Source organism: Dermacentor andersoni, chromosome 11, assembly GCF_023375885.2.
Source record: "Dermacentor andersoni chromosome 11, qqDerAnde1_hic_scaffold, whole genome shotgun sequence".
Classification (NCBI taxonomy): Eukaryota; Metazoa; Arthropoda; class Arachnida; order Ixodida; family Ixodidae; genus Dermacentor; species Dermacentor andersoni.
The window spans coordinates 120,816,996-120,836,432 of NC_092824.1; the positions used below are offsets into that span (position 1 = coordinate 120,816,996).

General features: G+C 44.2%; 1 protein-coding gene across 4 annotated transcripts in view; it reads left to right on the top strand.

The window, feature by feature from the left end:
- LOC126539640 (RUN domain-containing protein 1) overlaps positions 1 to 19,437 on the top strand; it is a 67,141-nt gene that overhangs the window by 8,825 nt on the left and 38,879 nt on the right. For all 4 annotated transcript variants that reach the window (XR_008614300.2, XR_008614299.2, XM_055075496.2 and 1 more), the window contains 4 exons: positions 1,784 to 1,928; positions 3,711 to 3,800; positions 3,901 to 4,008; positions 4,759 to 4,911. Coding sequence is in view for 2 of the 4 variants with exons in the window: in XM_055075496.2 (XP_054931471.1) it covers positions 1,784 to 1,928; positions 3,711 to 3,800; positions 3,901 to 4,008; positions 4,759 to 4,911 (496 nt within the window). In the remaining 2 variants the exon portion in view is untranslated. The remainder of the gene's footprint in view (positions 1 to 1,783; positions 1,929 to 3,710; positions 3,801 to 3,900; positions 4,009 to 4,758; positions 4,912 to 19,437) is intronic.

Here is a 19,437-nt window from a genome sequence, read left to right on the forward strand (position 1 = left end):
GTTCACCGGTTATCTAACCTACGCATCACATGACCCGCCCAGCTCCATTTCTTTCTCTTAATGTCAATTAGAATATCGGCTATCCTCGTTTGCTCTCTGATCAACACAGCTCTCTTCCTGTCTCTCAACGTTACGCCTAACATTCTTCGTTCCATTGCTCTTTGTGTGGTCCTTAACTTGCCCTCGAGCTTCTTTTTCAGTTTCCAAGTTTCTGCCCCATATGTTAGCACCGGTAGAATGCACTCATTGTACGCCTTTCTTTTTTATGATAATTGTAAGCTTTCAGTCAGGATCTGACAATGTCTACCGTATGCGCTACAACCCATTTTTATTCTTCTGTAACCTTCCTTCTCATGATCAGGGTCTCCTGTGAGTAATTTGCCTAGGTAAACATATTCCCTCACAGACTGTTGAGGCTGAATGGCGATCCTGAACGCTTGTTTTTTTTTACCAGGCTATTGATCATTATCTTTGTTTTCTGCATATTAATCTGTAATCCCACTCTTACACTCTCTCTGTTAAGGTCCTCAATCATTTGTTGTAACTCGTCTGCAGTGTTGCTGAATAGAACAATGTCATCGGCAAACCGAAGGTTGCCGAGATATTCGCCATCGATCCTTACTCCTAAGGCTTCGCAGTTTAATAGCTTGAATATTTCTTCCAAGCACGCAGTGAATAGCATTGGAGATATTGTGTCTCCTTGTCTGACCCCTTTCTTTAAAGGTATCTTCCTCCTTTTCTTGTGGAGAATTAAGGTAGCTGTGGAATCTCTGTAGATAATTTCCATGATATATAGATAAGCAGTCTGTACTCTTTGACTGTGTATGGCCTCAATGACTGCTGGTATCTCTACTCAATCAAATGCCTTTTCGTAATCTATGAAAGCCTTATAGAGAGGCTTATTGTACTCTGCGTATTTCTCAATAACCTGATTAATGAGATGCATGTCATCCATTGTAGAGTATCCCTTCCTGAAGTCAGCCTGTTCCCTTGGTTGACTAAAGTCCAGTGTTGCCCTTATTCTATTAGAAATTATCTTGGTGAATATAGTTGAGGAAAAATTTGTTCTGGTCTGGGATTCGAACCTCAGACCAACACCTTTCCGGGGCGATTGCTCTACCATTTGAGCTAACCAGGAGGCTAGCGGATTGCAGTGCAAAGGCCAATTAATCAACAACACAAAGCACAGGGACACTGAATACGGCAGATCCATTTTGCAGAACCTTGCAAGGTGGAGGAAGTGTCATGAAATTAAAAGGAAAATTGTCATCTGTAAATCAATCTCCACATCCCTCTTATCCAATGTCTTAATGGTTGTAATCATGTGTCTGTTCACAACCTTTAATTTGAAAGTTTGATCAATTAAGTAGACATCTGGAGTAGTAGCAAGGAATTTTTTTTAACAAGTTCCATTGAATCTAAAGGAAAATCAATTAAGTAGATATCTGAAGTAGTAGCAAGGAATTTTTTTTAATAAGTTCCATTGAATCTAAAGGAAAATCTTGTCTGTCTGGAAGTCTTTAGCTGAAGCTTGAGTTTTGAGCCTTATTTACCAGTCTTTAAGCAACATGGACAAATTCATAAAGAATGCAAACTGTTAGGTGTCTTAAATCTGCCATAATTGTAGTCTGCACTTGTGCATTTTACGTGGGTGTAGCCAACTGTGCACAACTTCCGTCTGTATGGGAAAGCCCCTTGCTTTGTTGTCCTTGCTAAGTGGCATGTTACTTCATCTGTCCCATTGTTCCTTCTTGCCAACACTTCATGTAATTGCACATTGCAGCAGCCTGTCGGAGTTTGAACGTCTGCGACATTTGGAAGAAGAGCAGGAGCAGCTGAACACATCACTGGTCGCACTTACAACACACTTTGCACAAGTCCAGTTTCGGCTGAGGCAGATTGTGAATGCTTCACAGGAGGAAAAGGAGGTGAGATGCTTGTGATGCCATTGTAGCCTATGGGTGTCATTAATCATACATGGTACGAGCGGATGTACTGTACTACAAGCATGGGCTGTAGAACTATGAGCCATAGCATGAACTAGACGCGGACAACACGTACCCACATTGCACCGTCGATGTGTGTATGTGTTTACTTCTCCATCTGCATCGAGTTCGTGCTGTGGTTTGCAGAAGCATGGGTTACCAACTTGCCTCAGCTGTCATGCTTGTGAGCTGTATTAGCAAATGTCTTCGTTTGCCTTTGGAAGAAGTGTAGTCCTTGGAGGAACACTAAAGAGCAGGCAGCTTTGTTGGCAACAGCTTTTGTAGCCAATAACATATAAGGGAACTTTGTATGCCAAAGAAATAAAATGTTGCCTCTGATTGTTTGTTCCCATTGAATGTAGCAGGTGTCTCTCTCACATAAAAGCTTGAAATACTATTAGAATTTTATGTGCAGCAGTTTAAGAAATGTTTTTCTGACAAAACTATGCATGTTTTAGTGCAGGTGTTGAAATGCCCAGCATCTTGTGCTGGCAAAGCTTTTACATGTTCCCCACATGGCCTTCTTGCGTATTAAACAACCCTGTTTTGCATGTTGCCAGAGTCTTAGAAAAACCTCCTCCTCCCAATTTTCAGAGTGTGGTCTACTAAAAGAAAAATGCTGTGTGCAACCCAGCACATTGTATTGAGTCTGGCACTCTTGCTCAAGTGTGTCTGCCGTACAAATTACGTGCTACAAACTCTTGCTGTATTGCCGTGTAGGTAGGCATTTACTTCGTATTCAATCTAGAAAACAGCACCAAAAGGTGAATAACAAAGAAAATGGAGCAAGACACATGTGCTGAACTTCGAACTAAAGCCTTCATTTGTTTCATGCGGCATGTGTATGCAGACAATTATTGGTAAGCAAAAGTGTGCTAGCACTAACTTCAGGAACCCACAGGAGAAAAGTTACCATATATATTTGTGTAATGCCTGCAGGTTTCTTTCCCCGAGATTTCGGGTGAAAATCGGGGGGTGCAGCCACTACACGGAAAAACAGACACTTCTTTCATAAATATTTTTGGTGGTACTTGCACTTATTGAACTACAGTACTCGCTTGTACTGGCTCTGGCTATTCTTGGCTATTTGCGTAGCGCACCACCTACCGCTTGGAATAAATGGTGATCCCCCACAAACGAGCGATGGCAGTGTCTCGGAGGCAGCGGCAGTGCTTTTGCTACCTGGAGACGCCAAAAACTCATCATGGCTGCCTTGTTTTGCCACCGGTAAAAAAAAAAAGAAAAAAAAAACACCACACAACAGATAATGCTGCCAACCTTCTCAGAAATCTAGGATGCGGCGTATACATAGATAATATTTAAATATATTTTGGGGGGATCTTTTTAATAAAGTTCTGTGTGCGGCTGTTACACAGCTGCGGCCATTACATGAGTATATGCTGTACGGTATATAAGGTACACACATCCTTTGTTATTCGGAGCTGTATTCTAGTTTGAATATGATCACTACCTAACTGGCCGAAACTGCAATTTCGCTCGAGACAAATCCTCTTGGTTGCAGTGAGTATCTGATGATTCACAGCAAAATAACATTGGCTCTTCTGTTTGTAGAATGTTGGTTACCCTATAGCAGTGCATTTGTTTGTGGTTATCCTTGTTATTGTTTAGTGGCATCCTATTTTTCTGCTATCATTTTCAAGCGCATTTTTTGGTAAGTGACACTTTCATCAAGCTAAGAAAAATAAGTCTTATATGCCTTTATAGGAACTGCTGAAAGAACTAGAAGAGTTTGCCTTTCGTGGAATCCCAGACTTGCGGTCTTGTCAAACTGGAGTTGGCATCTTGCTCTCAGAGGTATGTTGCCACCATCACATGTCTTGTTGCAAAGCTCCTTTTCTTTACAAATTTTGTCTTCACATTAACGTGACATTTACATGCATTGTCATTGTTGTAGACGGAACAAGAACAAGAAGAAAAGCTAGAGCAGCAGCGACAAAAACAGAAGGAACTCATTCAGCAATTGAAGGAACAACTCGAGGATCTTGAGAAGTATGCTTTTGAGGTGAATTTCCATTTCCTATTATATAACAGTTCTTATTAAAAAATTTTTGTGTGTGTGCTGCTTAGATCTTTCAATGTTATGAACAAGCTGCATGCTATAACAACACCAAGCTATGTTAAAGCATGCTTTCAACTCTCGAGACTTGATGGATATTCTCTTGCTGACAGTCCTGCATTTTGTCACCTTTCTGAAGCTTTGCGTAAGTGCATTGAACACGAGGTATCATTACGTCATACCAGAGGCACAGGCCAAAGGTTCATTTTGCTAGTTTTGCAGCATGTTTTCAGCCCTCTGCAGGCCTTCTAGGAGTGCATAGATATGGCAGCATAAAAATATTGGTGATGGGTGGGATGGCAGCCTCTGGGCACCTTCTTGTGCCATTCTAAGTGCTTTAGTTCACGGGCATAAGTGTGGATATACTAAAATTCTATTGCAGGAAAGTAATCTAAAGCATTCTTAAAGGTAAACATGGTAAAATGAACTAACTTTGCCTTCTCCTTGAAATTATGCACCTGCAGGCAAAATGAAAATTTTTGCACCAGCAGCAGCTTTGATAAATTTAGTGGAAAACTGAGCAAAATTTATCTTTTGTGTTGAACTTATAAGTGGAACTTATTCAACAAATAGCAGAACGTTGCATAGCATTGGGTAATATTACTTCTGTCTGCTGTCACAGTAAATAACTCCAAGTAATAAACGGTATCACAGGAGTGTCTTTTGTTCTGTTGACTTTTTCCCTCCTGTCATTAGACTGGTGATGCAGGTATGCCATCCAGCATGCTCCTAGAACGACAGTCAGTCATCATAGAACATCTCAAGGAAAAGCTTCCACTCAATTTGGATGAATTGGATCTCCTTGATCCTGATGACCTACGGAGAAAAATTGATCAAGCCGTACGGGAGGTCTGTTCATTTGTGTGTTTGTTTTAACTAGTGCATGCGTAGAGAATTGTTTTCTTTGTCCATTCTACATTTTTGAGATTTTACTACAGGCTTCATGATCCATATAAATTATAATGCTTAATGTTTCAAGTTTCTAGCCTTTCTTAGGTTCTATAAGTACCGTAAACAATTAGTAAGGTTCATATTTGAACAAGTAAACTTGGCGTGCTAAAATATGCATTGCACTTGCTTGTTGTAGTACACTAAATCAAACATGCCCTTGATGTCAGCTTTTGATTGGTGGTGACAAGAAATATAGTTAAATGTTGAGGAGGTAAATTTATTTAAAAAAGAAATGGAGAGGTGGAAGAAAGGCGGGGGGTGAAGTCTTAGGCATACTTTACAAGAATGTCTGTATAGGCAATACAGTGTTTTAAATTTTGTTGTTTTAAATTTAGGAGGGATTTCCAATTTTTTTACTTCACACGAAGCCACAGTTTATTTGGGTTCCTCGGCAGACAGAGGAGAGGAAATATAGTCATGTACAATATTAGGAAAAAGGGGCGTTTACTCCTCCAAGGTGGATGCACACGAGCCTCCACCTATGGCCGTGCCCTCTAAGCTGATGTCACGAGGCAAACAGCCGGTGACCCCGCCAATGGAGAAGATGGCCGCCCGCGCTTCGAACTGGGCCGAGTCGCGTCAGTCATGTGCATGTGCCCCTGGTCCGAGTGAATTCCCAAACTGTTTGTGGTGGTCTACCATGTCGGAAATATTATTGTGAGCTTGCGATGCACCGTTCATGCCGCATGCGTTTATTTTGGGCTGTGATCCAGCGACAAAAGATTGCAGCGAGCATCGCTGACACTGTGCTACGCAAACTGGTGAGACGGCAGGCTTGCAAAAAAAAAAAAGTTTGAAAAGGAGCGAAAAGAAAAAACCTATCACATTTTTGAAAATAAGTTTGGGAAAACACAAAGCCAAGAAAATATATAAATCTTATGCTATTTAAAACAAAGAGTATTTATTTAAAATGATGAATGAAGCAATTTTTGTACCTTTCCTACCTCGATCGTCTTCTCACCCCAGGTTTGTAATGGTTTCGATAAATGAAAATTTTTAAGTACTTGTTAAATATCAACTGATTCATTTTAAGCTCGGAAAACGAGTACTAAATGTGCCATGTACATGTAAACCAGCGCAAAAGCCATGTAGAGCTGCTTTCTATTTTTTTCCCTTTCAATGAAGCTGAAAAGCAGATGACGCGGAGCGCTATAGAAGGCATGGGGTTATTTTTCTCTCGCGATCTGACATGTGCTGTAGCATTCCAATCACGAGAACTCTATCGAACAAGTCATTAAATTACAGAAGTATTTATACCGAGAATTACGGGTTCTAGAAGCACGGTCTTTTGACTGGGACTATGTTAGCCATAGAGGCAAACGGCTCTTGCGCTTCAGTCATCTGGGCGGGGCCTCCCCTTTTTTCTAAAGTTGTACCCGACTAGAAGGTCGCCAATCATCCCAAATTTAGTGGGACAGTCCCCAATTTTGATTAAATGTCCCATGTTCTGACTTCTCCCAGTCTGGACCAGGGCTTAAATTCTCAGGGTGTGCCTTCATAGGGCAGCGACCAGTAAACAGTGTGCACACTCACAGTGTATATGTGTGTATATATGTACATATATAAAATGAACCTGCCGTGTTCACTTAGTGGCTATGGTATTGGGCTGGTAAGCACGAGTTTGCGGGATCAAATCCTGGCTGTGGTGGCCGCATTTTGGTGGGGGCAAAATGGGAAAACATTCGTTTACTTAGATTTAGGTGCACGTTAAAGAACCCCAGGTGGTCCAAATTTCCAGAGTCCCCCACTACGGCTTGCCACCTTATCAGATCGTGAGTTTGGCATGTAAAGCCCCATAATTTAATTTCACATATATGATTCAGAGAAGAAAGGAAACTGACGGGCTCGATATTGTTAATCATGACCATATAAAGCCAACAGACAATAAAGCCAAGGAAATCACCGGGGAAGTTAACCATGGTCGAGATTGAAATACGGAAAGTAATAAAGAAAACAAAAATGAAAGTGGATGAAAAGATAACTTGTCTCTGGTGAGAGCCAAACCAGCAACCTCCAAATTATGCGTGCGTTGCACTACCAGTTGTGATACGGCAATGGCTATCAATCTGTCCACTACTTTGGGTATTTATGTTTACTAGATCTATCCCTGGGAGTGTCAGCCAGCGCCACTCAGAGTCATGGTGGGTGGATGTGAAACATCCCTTTGTGCCTGATGGCATCATGAACACATGAACTTTGGAGAGCAGGCACATGGCTAAATACCCTGGTATGCTACCTTCAAGGCTGCCAGATTCGAGACCCTTGCTATGAATGAATGAAAGAAGGCAAACTGAGGGGCTTCATTTTGTTAATCATGAACATTTAAAGCCAATAGACAACGATATGTATCAGACAGTGATATATTATATATATATATATGGTGGTCCTGCCTCTGTTAGGGTGATTACTCTGATGAAGGCAGTACCACCTGGTGAAACTTGTCACACCTACTTACCTAAAAAAGTAGACAAAATGCATACGTCCTTGGTATAACACAATATTCATGATGCACAACTAAACTAATGAAAATTAACTGGTAACCTGAGGAAACCAAGGCGAACCTTCACTAATTCACGAGAAGGTAGCTTCACGCTCAGGTGGTTCATGAAACACTACGTTGTGCCAGGAATCTTAGTCGAACAACGGCGGTGACCGTCGTGTGCAGTGCCTTGGGGAAATGCATGCAGCGGTATGACAATACCTGCTTTCCTGCTTTTGCTCATGCCATATCAAACAATTAATCATGATTAAATCATTAAAAAAAGTTGAGAGTTAGAATTGCCCAGCACAAGGCAATACTGGTAATAAGATCACCTTCAGCACTTATCTAATGGGTGCTGCAGTTCTCCAGTTGACCTGCTGAAGGGGGGCCGGGCCCCTCCTGACTTGAAGCACTGGTCTAGACAGCCTAATGTCCCGACCTTTGTGTTACTTTTTTTTCTTCTTCTGGATAACAATATATCACCAGATTTCCTTTTTATTTGCACTCATTTGCACATTCTTTGTGTTCTTTTGTGTGGTCATAAACATAAAGGCAGTTTTGCGTTTGTTGTGTTTCTAGTTCTATTGTAGACCCTAACGGTTTGCAGTGTCTCTACCCGTATTGATTGGTGTGTTAGTCAGGCAACTATAATGCACATTTTTAGTTTTAAATCGTGACACGGTAGGAGTAAAAAAAATTTTTCAACTTTGTTGCACGTACACAAAAGCAGCTCCTGGTGGTTGTCACCAGCTGCCTACCTCACCATTCCTCCCCCCCCCCCCCCTACTTCACCAACTCGAGAGTTGGCAACCCTAGCAGAAGCTATGCAACAGATTTTATGATCAGGTTTGCCCTCGGAAGCATTGCAGAAACTGCAGCACTTCCCCCCCTTCTACTAATGTGCGAGTCCAGTGGGGACATAGATAAAACTGTAGGAAGGAGGGAGCAAAAGAGGCAGTTTCCACACAGGCAAGGAAACCCTACTACTATACGATGGTGTTTGCGAGGAAACTAGATAAGCTTAAGTTCAAAGTATGGTACAATATGTTGCTGATATTTCTGAAAAATAAACACGATGCAAATATGTCAAGCGGACAAACTATACAGGGCATGCAGAAGCAGAGCCGCATTAATTAAAGCGCACCGCAGGGTCCAGGCGACCCTACTGAAGTGGTTGATTGTCAAATCAACACTTCTGTGCCCACTGCGGTAGCTTCGCGGCTCTAGCATTGCTAGAGGCTGTGGATTTGATCCCAACCACAGCAGCCGCATTTCGACGGGGGCGAAATAGAAAACGCACATGCACTTAGATCTTGGGACACGTTAAAGAACATCATGGTGTCAAAATTAATTCGGAGTCCACTGCTACGGCGTGCCCCATAATCCATATGTGGTTTTGGCATGTACAGCCCCATAATCCAATTAAAGTTTATACTTCTGCCACAATGCGATGTGCCATGTGAGGCAATGACTATGCTCAACCCTCTCAGAGGTTATGAAATATGGTGCACAACAATGCCTCAAGCAAACACCTGTCCCTGTGTGTTCTGTTTACTACGCAGACAAACAGAAGTGGTGCACGCAAGGTAATGTTTAACACCAACTCGCCATTCTCGTGTTAGACTAAATGTTGAAGAAATTAAGCTTTAGCCATCAACATCACCGCTAATTACCATCAATCAAAGCATCCAGCACGGAATGCTTCGCTCACATCGATTCCCACAGTGCTTGGGATCTGCATAATTTTCCTCTATCTCTGTTCTGACAGAGCTGGGATTGTAGTCCTGAGCACAAACAGCCTGTTTCGTTTGCGAACTACAGAGCTCCCTCCTCCGTATTGTAGATTACAATTTACCCCACTTACCTTAAAGAGTCCCTGAAACGGTTTGGACAAATTCTGTAGATGCGTAGGGTACAACTGCGGTAAAACATTTACACCACAATTTAGGTGAAGTGTCTCATATTAAGGGAGCTACGGACTATTGCAACTTATCCTCCTCCCTAGCCATGCTTTTTCTCCTCAACTCGTTCCTCAAGAGTTCAGGGCTAAGCTGTGCCTTCAGTGGGCTTTGTGTGACCCTCAGTGTTGTATGCGGGACAGTAACATTGTGGATGAGAACAATTGTAGTTATGGGAGCGAAGATGTAATCACCAACGGGAACTGGCGCAGAAGGCGACATTTCGATGTATATCAAGACCTGTGGTGGAACGTGAACAAAATCAGTCAGTCTTAGGCGAATTTCGTGTGGTGTTAGAGGAACGTCCAGTTGAGGCAGGTCGAGACTCACAGTACTTGAGGAACAATCGATGAGCGCTGAATGGGCGGAGAGGAAGTCAAGGCCTAGTATGAGGTCATGGGGGCATTGGTCAAGCACAGTGAAAAGGATGACAGTATGGCGACGGGAAAGGCTCACACGTGCAGTACACATTCCGACCACAGTCACCATGCTACCATCGGCGATTCGTACGAACCGAGTAAGAGCAGGCATAACAATTTTCTTTAAATGGCGGCATAGGTGGCTGGTCATAATCTATGTGTGCTCCAGTATCTATGAGGGCTGTGACGGGTGTGCCATCAGTTTGGACGTCAAGCAGGTTATGTCTCGCAAACAGCATCAAAGGAGGATTTTGCGGCGAATCCGACATTGCAGCACCACCTCAAGGTGCCGCATTGCCTAGTTTTCCTGCTGGGACGGTCCGGGGTAGGTCGGCGTCGGCAAGTGGTGAAGCTGGGACGGACGTGGCCGGCGACGTTGAGGTGAGATCTAGCGAGCATAGCGGCAAGTCGTGGTAGTGGCGTCGGAAGCGTCGTAGAAGTCACGGGGTGAGGAACTTTGGGGCGAACTAGAATTCCGGAAGGTGTTTCGAGGAGGGGACGGCCAACGGCCCTGGCAGTGATGGGAAACGTGACCGACTAGGCCGCAGCAGCAACAGATCGGCCTGTCGTCAGGTCTACACCAGTCTGATGGATTCCTGGTAGTGTAGGGATAATGGACACTGTGAGGTGGACTTGATAGGACCAAAGCATAGGAGCAGGGCGGGTGTCAGGGCGACTCAAGGAACAGGCACTGGGAAGACCCATATTAGCGATTTCCTGGTGAACCACGGACTGGATGAGCGATATCGTCTCAGCGGTGTTGTTCCACGACGTCGGTTGAGGCGAGGCAGAAAATGCTGCTTCGAGTTCGCGGTGCACAATTTGGGTCACGTTTTCGCTTGGTGGTGGTGAGCTAGATTGGTCGGTGGGGTCGCTGCAGTATTTGGAAGCCATGTAAACTGACTGTATATACAACGACTCTTCGCCTGCTCGAAACGGCGGCATTTCTTCATGATGGCGTCAACAGTCGACAAGTTTCTAAAGACCAGAAGGTTGAATGCGTCGTTCGCGATGCCTTTGATAATGTGTCCAACCCTGTACGCCTCTGGCATCGATGTGTCGATTTTATGACAGAGGGCTAGGACATCCTGAATGTAGGAGACATACGTCTCGGTAGCAGTTTGGGCACGTGTGGCGAGCTGTTGCTTGGCGGCTAATTGTCGACCGAGTATGCCCGCGACGCCATTGCCCACGTTGACCATGCGCGACAGCTTGCCCGTACTCGTCTGTTGGCATCGCAGGAATCTCAACGCCAGGCTACAATTGCCGCCATCATGACACATATTTTTCACCAGGCTCTCTCGTACTACTTTGGCCCCCTTGCCACTGAGTGGGCCTCTCCGAGAAACTCCTTCTGTGCTACAAAGGCCCTTACCACGTTCTACGTCAAGTGACCAATGTCACTTATGAGATAATCCCCGAGACCTCCGTCACGCCACCCGTTTCCACATCACCTGACGTCGTACACGTTTCTCGGCTTAAGCCTTACTATGCCCTTACCGACGGCCTCGTCTGAAGCATCGGGACAGAGCTTTTTCTGCCGAGGGTCGTGTTACGGTGGGAAAAAAGGTCAAGGTCGTAAATGGTGAAGACGACGAAGTGGCAACAGCCTCTCGGGATTCTCGGCTGCTGTTTATATACACCTTGTAAATACATCTTGTAAATAGTTTTATACCTGTGACAATATGACATTGTGTTGTCTACTACTGGTGTCTTGGAACCAGTGCGTGAAGCCTCTTCAACCTTTCCACTAGCCGCCTGGCCGGCGATACCCAGCAAGGGCTATCCAAGCAGTGTGCGTTGCAAGTGTTCTGCTGCAGCGCCAAGCATGTCCGGTATGCCGGCACACACAGCTGAGGTCGGTGCTTTGACAGATGGCCAAGGGTGTCAACGTAAGCAGCCTGCACGGTGCAGCCACCTGGTGGCGCAGAGCTCAACCAGCCTAACACAGAGCTAATATTGCTGTAACCAAGTGTAAAACATTTTTGACATTTAATAAGACAATGTTTTCATGATTATGCAGTTGCCAAAAATTTACACCAGCAGCATAATAGAATACACTCAGTTACTTCTGTATTAGCTCTGTGTCTATCTGGTTGAGCTCTGTGCCACCACGTGGCTGCACCCTGCAGGCCACTCAAGTTTGTGCCTCTGCCCATGTGGCAAAATGCCCAGTCTGCCTGCGTTTACCGGAATGTTCATCAGGCTAAAACTCTATTGTGGTACTAATACTCCGGTGTGAAGTGACCGCCATAAACTCGTGGTCCTCGTGCAGCCCGATGCGCTGTAGCCACTTCGCTTGCCTGTTTATCTCACAGCTTGACATGTCGCCAATCACTAGGTTTGCAGCCCACAACGCAATGAGGTCGATTCATGGTTCTTAGAAAAAGAAACCTCGAGACCAACACTGACAGCGCACGTCATGTCAGCACAGAGCACGTTGTAACACAAGAGACTTGCTTTGTGCCAGAAGTGCTTGAGTGTAGCGATAAATTGTCATTGTCTATTCTCTTTCTGTTACTTCTTTTTATAAGAACAAATTAACCATCATTTCAACTATTACGAACAATATTTGTTCCCCATAATGTTGGAAAAATTGTCGACGATGCTACCTGCGTAGCCAGTCTGATAGCTCACCCAAGTGACATCAATTGCATTAACTATGTAAATTGTAATGGGGTCACTGAACACTCTGGGTAGCGTCACCACTGCGATTGGTAGTGATGAACATCTTTAATACCTTATAGTAAATTACAGGCATTACGCTCAGCACTTAAATGCATCACCTAATGATCACAAGGACCTACCTAATGAAATTGTCAAAATCGTTTCAGGGTCCCTTGAATGAACATTATTGCATAGGTTGTTTAACACTCACCATGGGTATTCAGTGGTTGTGAAGTGCTACTACCATAGGTTCAATATTTGGCTGCAATTGACACAGTGCAATGGCAGTGGAATGCAGAAATACACTATATAGTTAGATTTCAAAGCGTGTTAAAGAACCCTAGATGGTAAAAAACGGATCCAGAGATTTGAATTACAGTGTTTCTCATAGCCAGATTGAAGTTTTGGGATGTAAAGCAGCAAATTTACCTTTTTAAGATTAGTTACATACCTTTCAGAACATGGTGCTACACTTCATAGTCAGTAACTTGAGGAATCGGGCTAGTTGCCTTTATATCCTGTATAATGTATAATGAAACCAGGGTAAAGACAAGTGCAGACTTTCACTTGTGCCTGCTTATCAATATTATGGAAGTATTTATTAAACATGGTTGCCGATCATAATGTGCAATGGCAGATAAGCTCCTTTACCATAGGTGGAAAGTTTTCATTTTACCGGGGAGGGGGGGGGGGGGGTCACCTGCCTGAGAATATGAGAATTTACAAGACCTCATAGTAGGAGACAGTTCAGTTTCTCAACCTGAGTCCTCTCGCACCACCAAGAATCTGGAGTCTTTCAGTGGTACAATCTTCGTAATTGTCATATACTTGGCTATCACTAATACTGCTTCGCCTTTTCGGTGAAACTGCAGCCTCTCGCCCTCCTTTTTTTTTTTTTTCTGCGAGTCTGAGTATAAGCACTGCTACGCATGACTGCTGTCGATTCTGATTTCGAGTAAATCCGGCTTGGCCTCATTTCAGCTACTGAGTGAATTATACAGGGTGCTCCAACTATCATGCACCAAAGCTTAAAAAAAGCGCAGTAGCGTTACTGCAGCTGCCAGTATTTTTTTTGTTACTGAGATTTATTTTGATCATTTCAATGAATTATCTAACTTGAGAAGTACTGTACTAATTATCAAAGTGTCAACGGGACATTTGTAGGCACCTCCAAACAACATCTAACTGCGTTCAGCGACATACTAATTGTGTATAATTATTTACGACTGGCAAAGAAACATCGTGAAATATTAAAAATGCCACGTAGCAGCGCCCTCAAATAAACTGATTGAAAGCAACTTCATTTCCTGTCGCAAACCGAAAGAGACAGCGCATCACCTTGATAATGGTGGAGGAGGACCAACAGCACGTTTCGCATTTCGCAGCTATTCCTTCCTTTCATTTCTGCAGCACACTTATTATCCATCTCTCAAAGCCGACTGATCACATTTATAAAAAAAGCCCCTTGATAATGCGGCCGAAGCACTGCTTGCACCGCATTGAAAGAGTGCGCGCGCAGCTATATTTCGTGCCAGAAACTTGTTTCGTACCAAAGCCAAATTAAAGTGACGGTTTTACTTTTCATGAAAGTGTATGTGTGATTCAAAAACAGGTTCGTGGCAAAAAATAAAAGCAAGACAAACAGACCGCGAAGCGACCCACATGTATGGAAAAGGCAAAATTGATGCATTCAAGAAAGAAAATATACCACTTCTAAATGAGCCAAATCGGCAGTCGGGATGGCTGCATAAAGAGGGAGAGAGACACCAGATTTCAGAGTGCCCTTATTATCTGTGAATTCATAAGCCTTGTTGAACACCAGCTGCTGCTTAGAGGATGTGTTCAAGTAGGCCTCCTCCTGCAGCTATGAAGTACTGAGTCCGCTTCATCATATCTTCAGTAGCTTTCTTGATGACTGGTGCTAGAATTCTACGGCAGGCGTCCGTTATCCTTGCCTTCAGCTAATTTGATGACCGTGTTGATCATGTAAGCATGATCTTTCACATAATCCCAAAGAAAGAAATAGAGTGGAGAGAGGTCAGGTGGCCTAGCCGGCCAATTTACAGGCCCGTGCCTTCCAATATATTGCACATGAAAAGTCACATCCAGCCAGTTTCGTGCTTGGCTGCTGCTGTGTGCGGGTGCCCCATCTTGCTGATGCCACAGAAGTAGAAGACGTGACAGCAGGACTTCGCTGAGAAACTTATCAACTGCTCCTTCATGCATTTCGTCCACGTGACACTGTCCAGTCAGTGTGTGATTGAAGAAGATGGTACCGATTATAGCACCGACGCAAATTCCGCACTACACATTGAACAACCACTGGTACTGGTGTCGATTTCACTTCAATAGTGTGCATTATGCAAATTTACCAGGGCATTTCTGTAAAAATTGGCTTCATCTGTGCACATGACATTACTTAAGAAGTCCAGTGATGCATCGGCTTTTGTGAGGGCCCAATTCAAGAAATATAGGTGATTCTACAGTTCCCTATCTTCCAAGCATTGGTGCTGGTTAAGATCGTACGGGTGAAGGGCCGTCAGTTAGAATCCTCCAAACTGATGACTTGGAATTTGGTACCTGGGTGGCCATGCCTTGCATGCTAGCAAGAGGGTTTGAGGCCATAAATGGTAGAACACCCATGTGTAGGCTAGGGCTCAAAGATGGAATTCTCCGCTACTGTTTCTTGAAGCTGCCAGTTTGTCTCAGGTTTTCATAATTTCTGATGATAGTCGATGCATCTGGTCTACCACCATACTTCCATGACTGATATACAGTCAAACCCACTTGTAACAATATTCAAGTGCCATGAAAATTCCATTGTTATAACCGATAATTGTGATAACCGGGTTACATGAAAAAATCAAAATATGGGGATGGCAGAGCTGATGTGAGAAAACTATAGTGGCGGGGAAGCCAATGCCCCTTCCCATCTTCCATCCATTTCTTCCATCCAGCTGCCTATTGTGTTCACTCTAACTGCTTCCTGGGTGCTCTGATCGCGTGTAACAAGCCGCGGCTGTCAGCGTGAAAGATTGGCACTGCTATAACAACTGCAAAGAGGTGTCACGGGTGGCAAGCGATATCTGAGCACCGCCGAGGCATCGCATTGGTGGCCCCAAAAGGGGCTTTTTAAGAATTGCGAGGAGGCTGCTGCAGCAGCCTGTCAGCTTGAGAAATCCATAAGAAACGCTGAGGACAGATCGCCACAAGCATCTCGCCACGTACTTCTCTCTGGCTTGCACGAGAAAGGCCTATGTCCGTCACCCTTGCATGCTATAAGCGAAGCTTGCCAACATCTTTCTCCAAAGCATCCAAGTGCTCCACGTAGTGCAGTAGAAGGTCCCTCGCGAAAACGAAGCCCCAGAGGGACTGAACCATCTGTCGGGCCTCCCGTGAGGACAATGTAAGCACGTTCGCAATGATCGTCTCATTGGTTAGAAGCACTTAGTTTCCAAAACTATAGCCGTGTGCTTTCTTTTCATAGGCAACATTTTGCATTGCCGATGATCAGCAGGCAGATCAGCCATCTTCCGTTTCAGCGGCGAGACAAGCGAGGCTGAGAAACTGCGTGTCCAGGAACGACTTCGATGCAACCAACTATGGCGAATGCGAGAAGTGGTTCTTGAGGGAAAGATGAAAGGCTAGCACTATCATCTGCAACCCTTGAGGGAGCAAGGCTTAGCGCCAGCAGGGAGGCAAAGGGGGAGTACAGGATGAATGAGGAGCTAGCGAGCAATCTGCTTGCGGTGCAGTTGGCACAGTTCATTCATGTTTCGGAGGGTGGGTGTTAGGAATTGCCTGCTGAGGTGGCAACATGCAAGTTTTCGCAGCCAGCTGCAGCTGCGAGCATGGCGAGCTTCCCCGAAGATACCATGGAAGCCTTCAACACCTGCCGCGGTGACTCGTTTCGTAGGGACCGCAGGGGGCCCGGTCAACAACCCCCTCGGCACCGCATGACTAAATGCGATCAGCTATTGTTAGTGAAATCACCAATGGCTTCACGGTTCAACTGAAGCAGGGGGATTTCCTGGAAGGAGATGCCTTGCGGTGCCTTTTCACGGGCCTTTGAAGACGTCAGACTATGGGCAGCGGCGGAGGCCACTGTGCGAGGTCCACTCTGGAATTTAGAGGCGCCAGCTGGGGTCAGGCGTGACCACCTGGCTACGGGGACGCAAGACAATGGACACCACGACTGCCACGCTGCAAAGGTCAGCTCTGAGTGCTGCAAAGGTCATCGGCCCTCGGAGGGGGCACTGAAACCCATGTGTGAGTGTGTGTGTAAAACGTCCCGCAGAGAGGCGGCTTGTTTACGATGACGTTGAACGTTTTGCCTCACCTAGGGATCTAGGGAACACGAAGTCTTTAAAAACGGCTGTTTGTCGGCTGCTAGGGGTGCTCGTCGTCGTGCTCTGTGCTCGTCAATGTACTCGTGAGCTGTGTGCTCATGTGCTGTATGCTTCGTCTTGCGGGCTCCACTTGGGAGTCACGCTAGACTGTGTAAATGTATCCCATGTTCAAATGTAAATACTGCAAATAAATCCTGCTCGCCTAGTCCTGTCGCCCCAAGTTCCTCCGATCGTCCTACAAGCCCGACTCCAAATCTTGCATGGGGTGGCGTAGAGCTATGAGCGCAGCCTGTTTGTGTTCAGAGGGGTGGAAGGGTGATGGGAGAGATCCGTGTAGAGATGGCTGGAAAATGAGCGCGTGGCGGCCGTTGGAGCAGCGGCCCATCGTGCAGCAGCTCGAATTTCTCGTTTTCCTTTTTTTTTTTCAAGGATATCGCATTTTGCTACCTTTCGGTTTGAACACTCAGAAGGCAGACTTCATCGTTATAACTGATAATGCCACATTGGGGCATTGTAGCAAGCGGGTTATTTCACCATGGAAAATATACAAAAGTTGAAGGTGCAGCAGCTTCTCATTGTTATAACCGATATAATGTTAAAACCAGTATCATTATAAGTGGGTTTGACTGTATATTTGCGGCCTTCCTCTTGTTGCCATTTGCAGCTCCCAAGGCAAGGATGATGTTTTCTTTCTGCTCATTAGAGGAAGACATGGCGACTGGAGCAAGGCAAAACGCACCTTTAAACATTTACACTGACTTCAATTCGCTTTTCTGGTGATCGGTATCGTAGCAAAAAAACAAAAAAAAAAACATTGGTGTGTTTTACCTACGCTAAGACAAACAGCTATCACAGCTTGTTTCCAACTATAGTAGGATACAACTTAAAAAAAACAGCAATTGGCAACCAAGGCACATGGACCATGCGAGGTTGTTACTCTGCCAGCCAATCACAGAAACAGACAAAACCATTGTCATGTGACCATTTCAAAATGACGTCGTACTTGATACCTCCGGAGCATCTGCTGTTCTTGAGTCTTTTCATTGGCGGAAGCGATGAGGTGTGCAACAGACACGGAAAAAGTGTATGGAGTCTGAGCATTTCACTCTTCAAAAACTTGCAGTACAGTTCATTTCATTGCTGGCCCTGTTTTACTCATGAAACTTCACTGCCAACTGAAGTGAAACTTGGCAATAAATAGTTGCAGCAAAGCAAGCGTTTTATTTCATTTCAATAAAGAATTTGACTTTCACCGTTCCACTATAATAGACGAGTGAAAAATTGCAAAATTATGCGCTTTAATTTTACTTTTGTGGTTACCGCCTCATTTAGGTAACAAGGAAAGTTTTGAAGTACAAACTATTTACATCCTCGCGGACGAGCAGTGGCTGGTTGTTATGAGGGCCTGGATAGGGCGCTTCACTGTAGACTTGAGTTGTATCTGACTGTAACACCAAATGCGACGTGTTAGTTCGGCCAGGGCGTGGCAGATAAGGAACTAGCTCAATCGCGATGTTTTTCTCTATTTGCTTTATTTATTTAATTCTGGCTAACTCAGAGGGAGCCTGTTCGATGGAACTGCTTTATGATGCGGGTGGGCACGCAGTCATGTGGTATTCTGCATATTTCACAAGGTTTATTTATCAGTCAGAAAAAATTAGTACGCAATTATTACATCACTGAAAATACGGCAGTTAGATGTCCCTTGGCTGTGCCTACAAATGCCTCATTGACACTTTGATAGTTAGGATAGTACGTCTCAAGTTAGATAATTGATTACAATGACCTAATTAAATCTCAGTAACGAATTACTGGCAGCTACTCCACTGTACTGGACACAATATGCACTAGGTTTTGTTCGACTAACTAATTGAATTGAATTGAATAAACACATTGCTTTTTTTTAAATCTTCGTGCATGATAGTTAATTGGGACACCCTGTATATATTTATGACCTTTGTATGCAAGTGACAATGTTTCCATGCCTAATAAACATTATACATTATTAGAAATGTTCTTTTTTTTCTTTTCACGAGTTGTTAGCACCGTTTACTGGAAAGAGACGCAATGCTGAGATACGTATTATTCACGTGCATTTCACATGCCTTTGATAAAAGACTCTGCCAAAGGGGTCACTGAAATCTATAGGTTCTTTTCATGGTCAGAAAAGCACGCAAAGCAATTTGAAGCCAGGTGAACATACAGCAACATATTCGACTCTAGGCATAGGCTGTCCATACCTTTAGAAATAATTGGCTACCTCCTTTGAAAGCTGTAATGAAATTTGTACTGTGTATTCAAATATATTGTGTATGTGCATAGTGTTTACAGTGTAAACTTAAAACAATGTTGAAGTGAGAAAATACTGATGAGGCAGCCGCTGCTGGTGCCTCTAATACGCTTGTCCTCCTATTGTAAGGATTTGCAGAAATAAAGCGAAAGTATGAATTAAAAGCCATCCATGTCCGTGCCAACAAAGATGTAAGCTATTAGCAACAATAAAATTTTGAGTGAAAAAGTCGAGGCAAGTCAAAAGAAACCTCAAATGA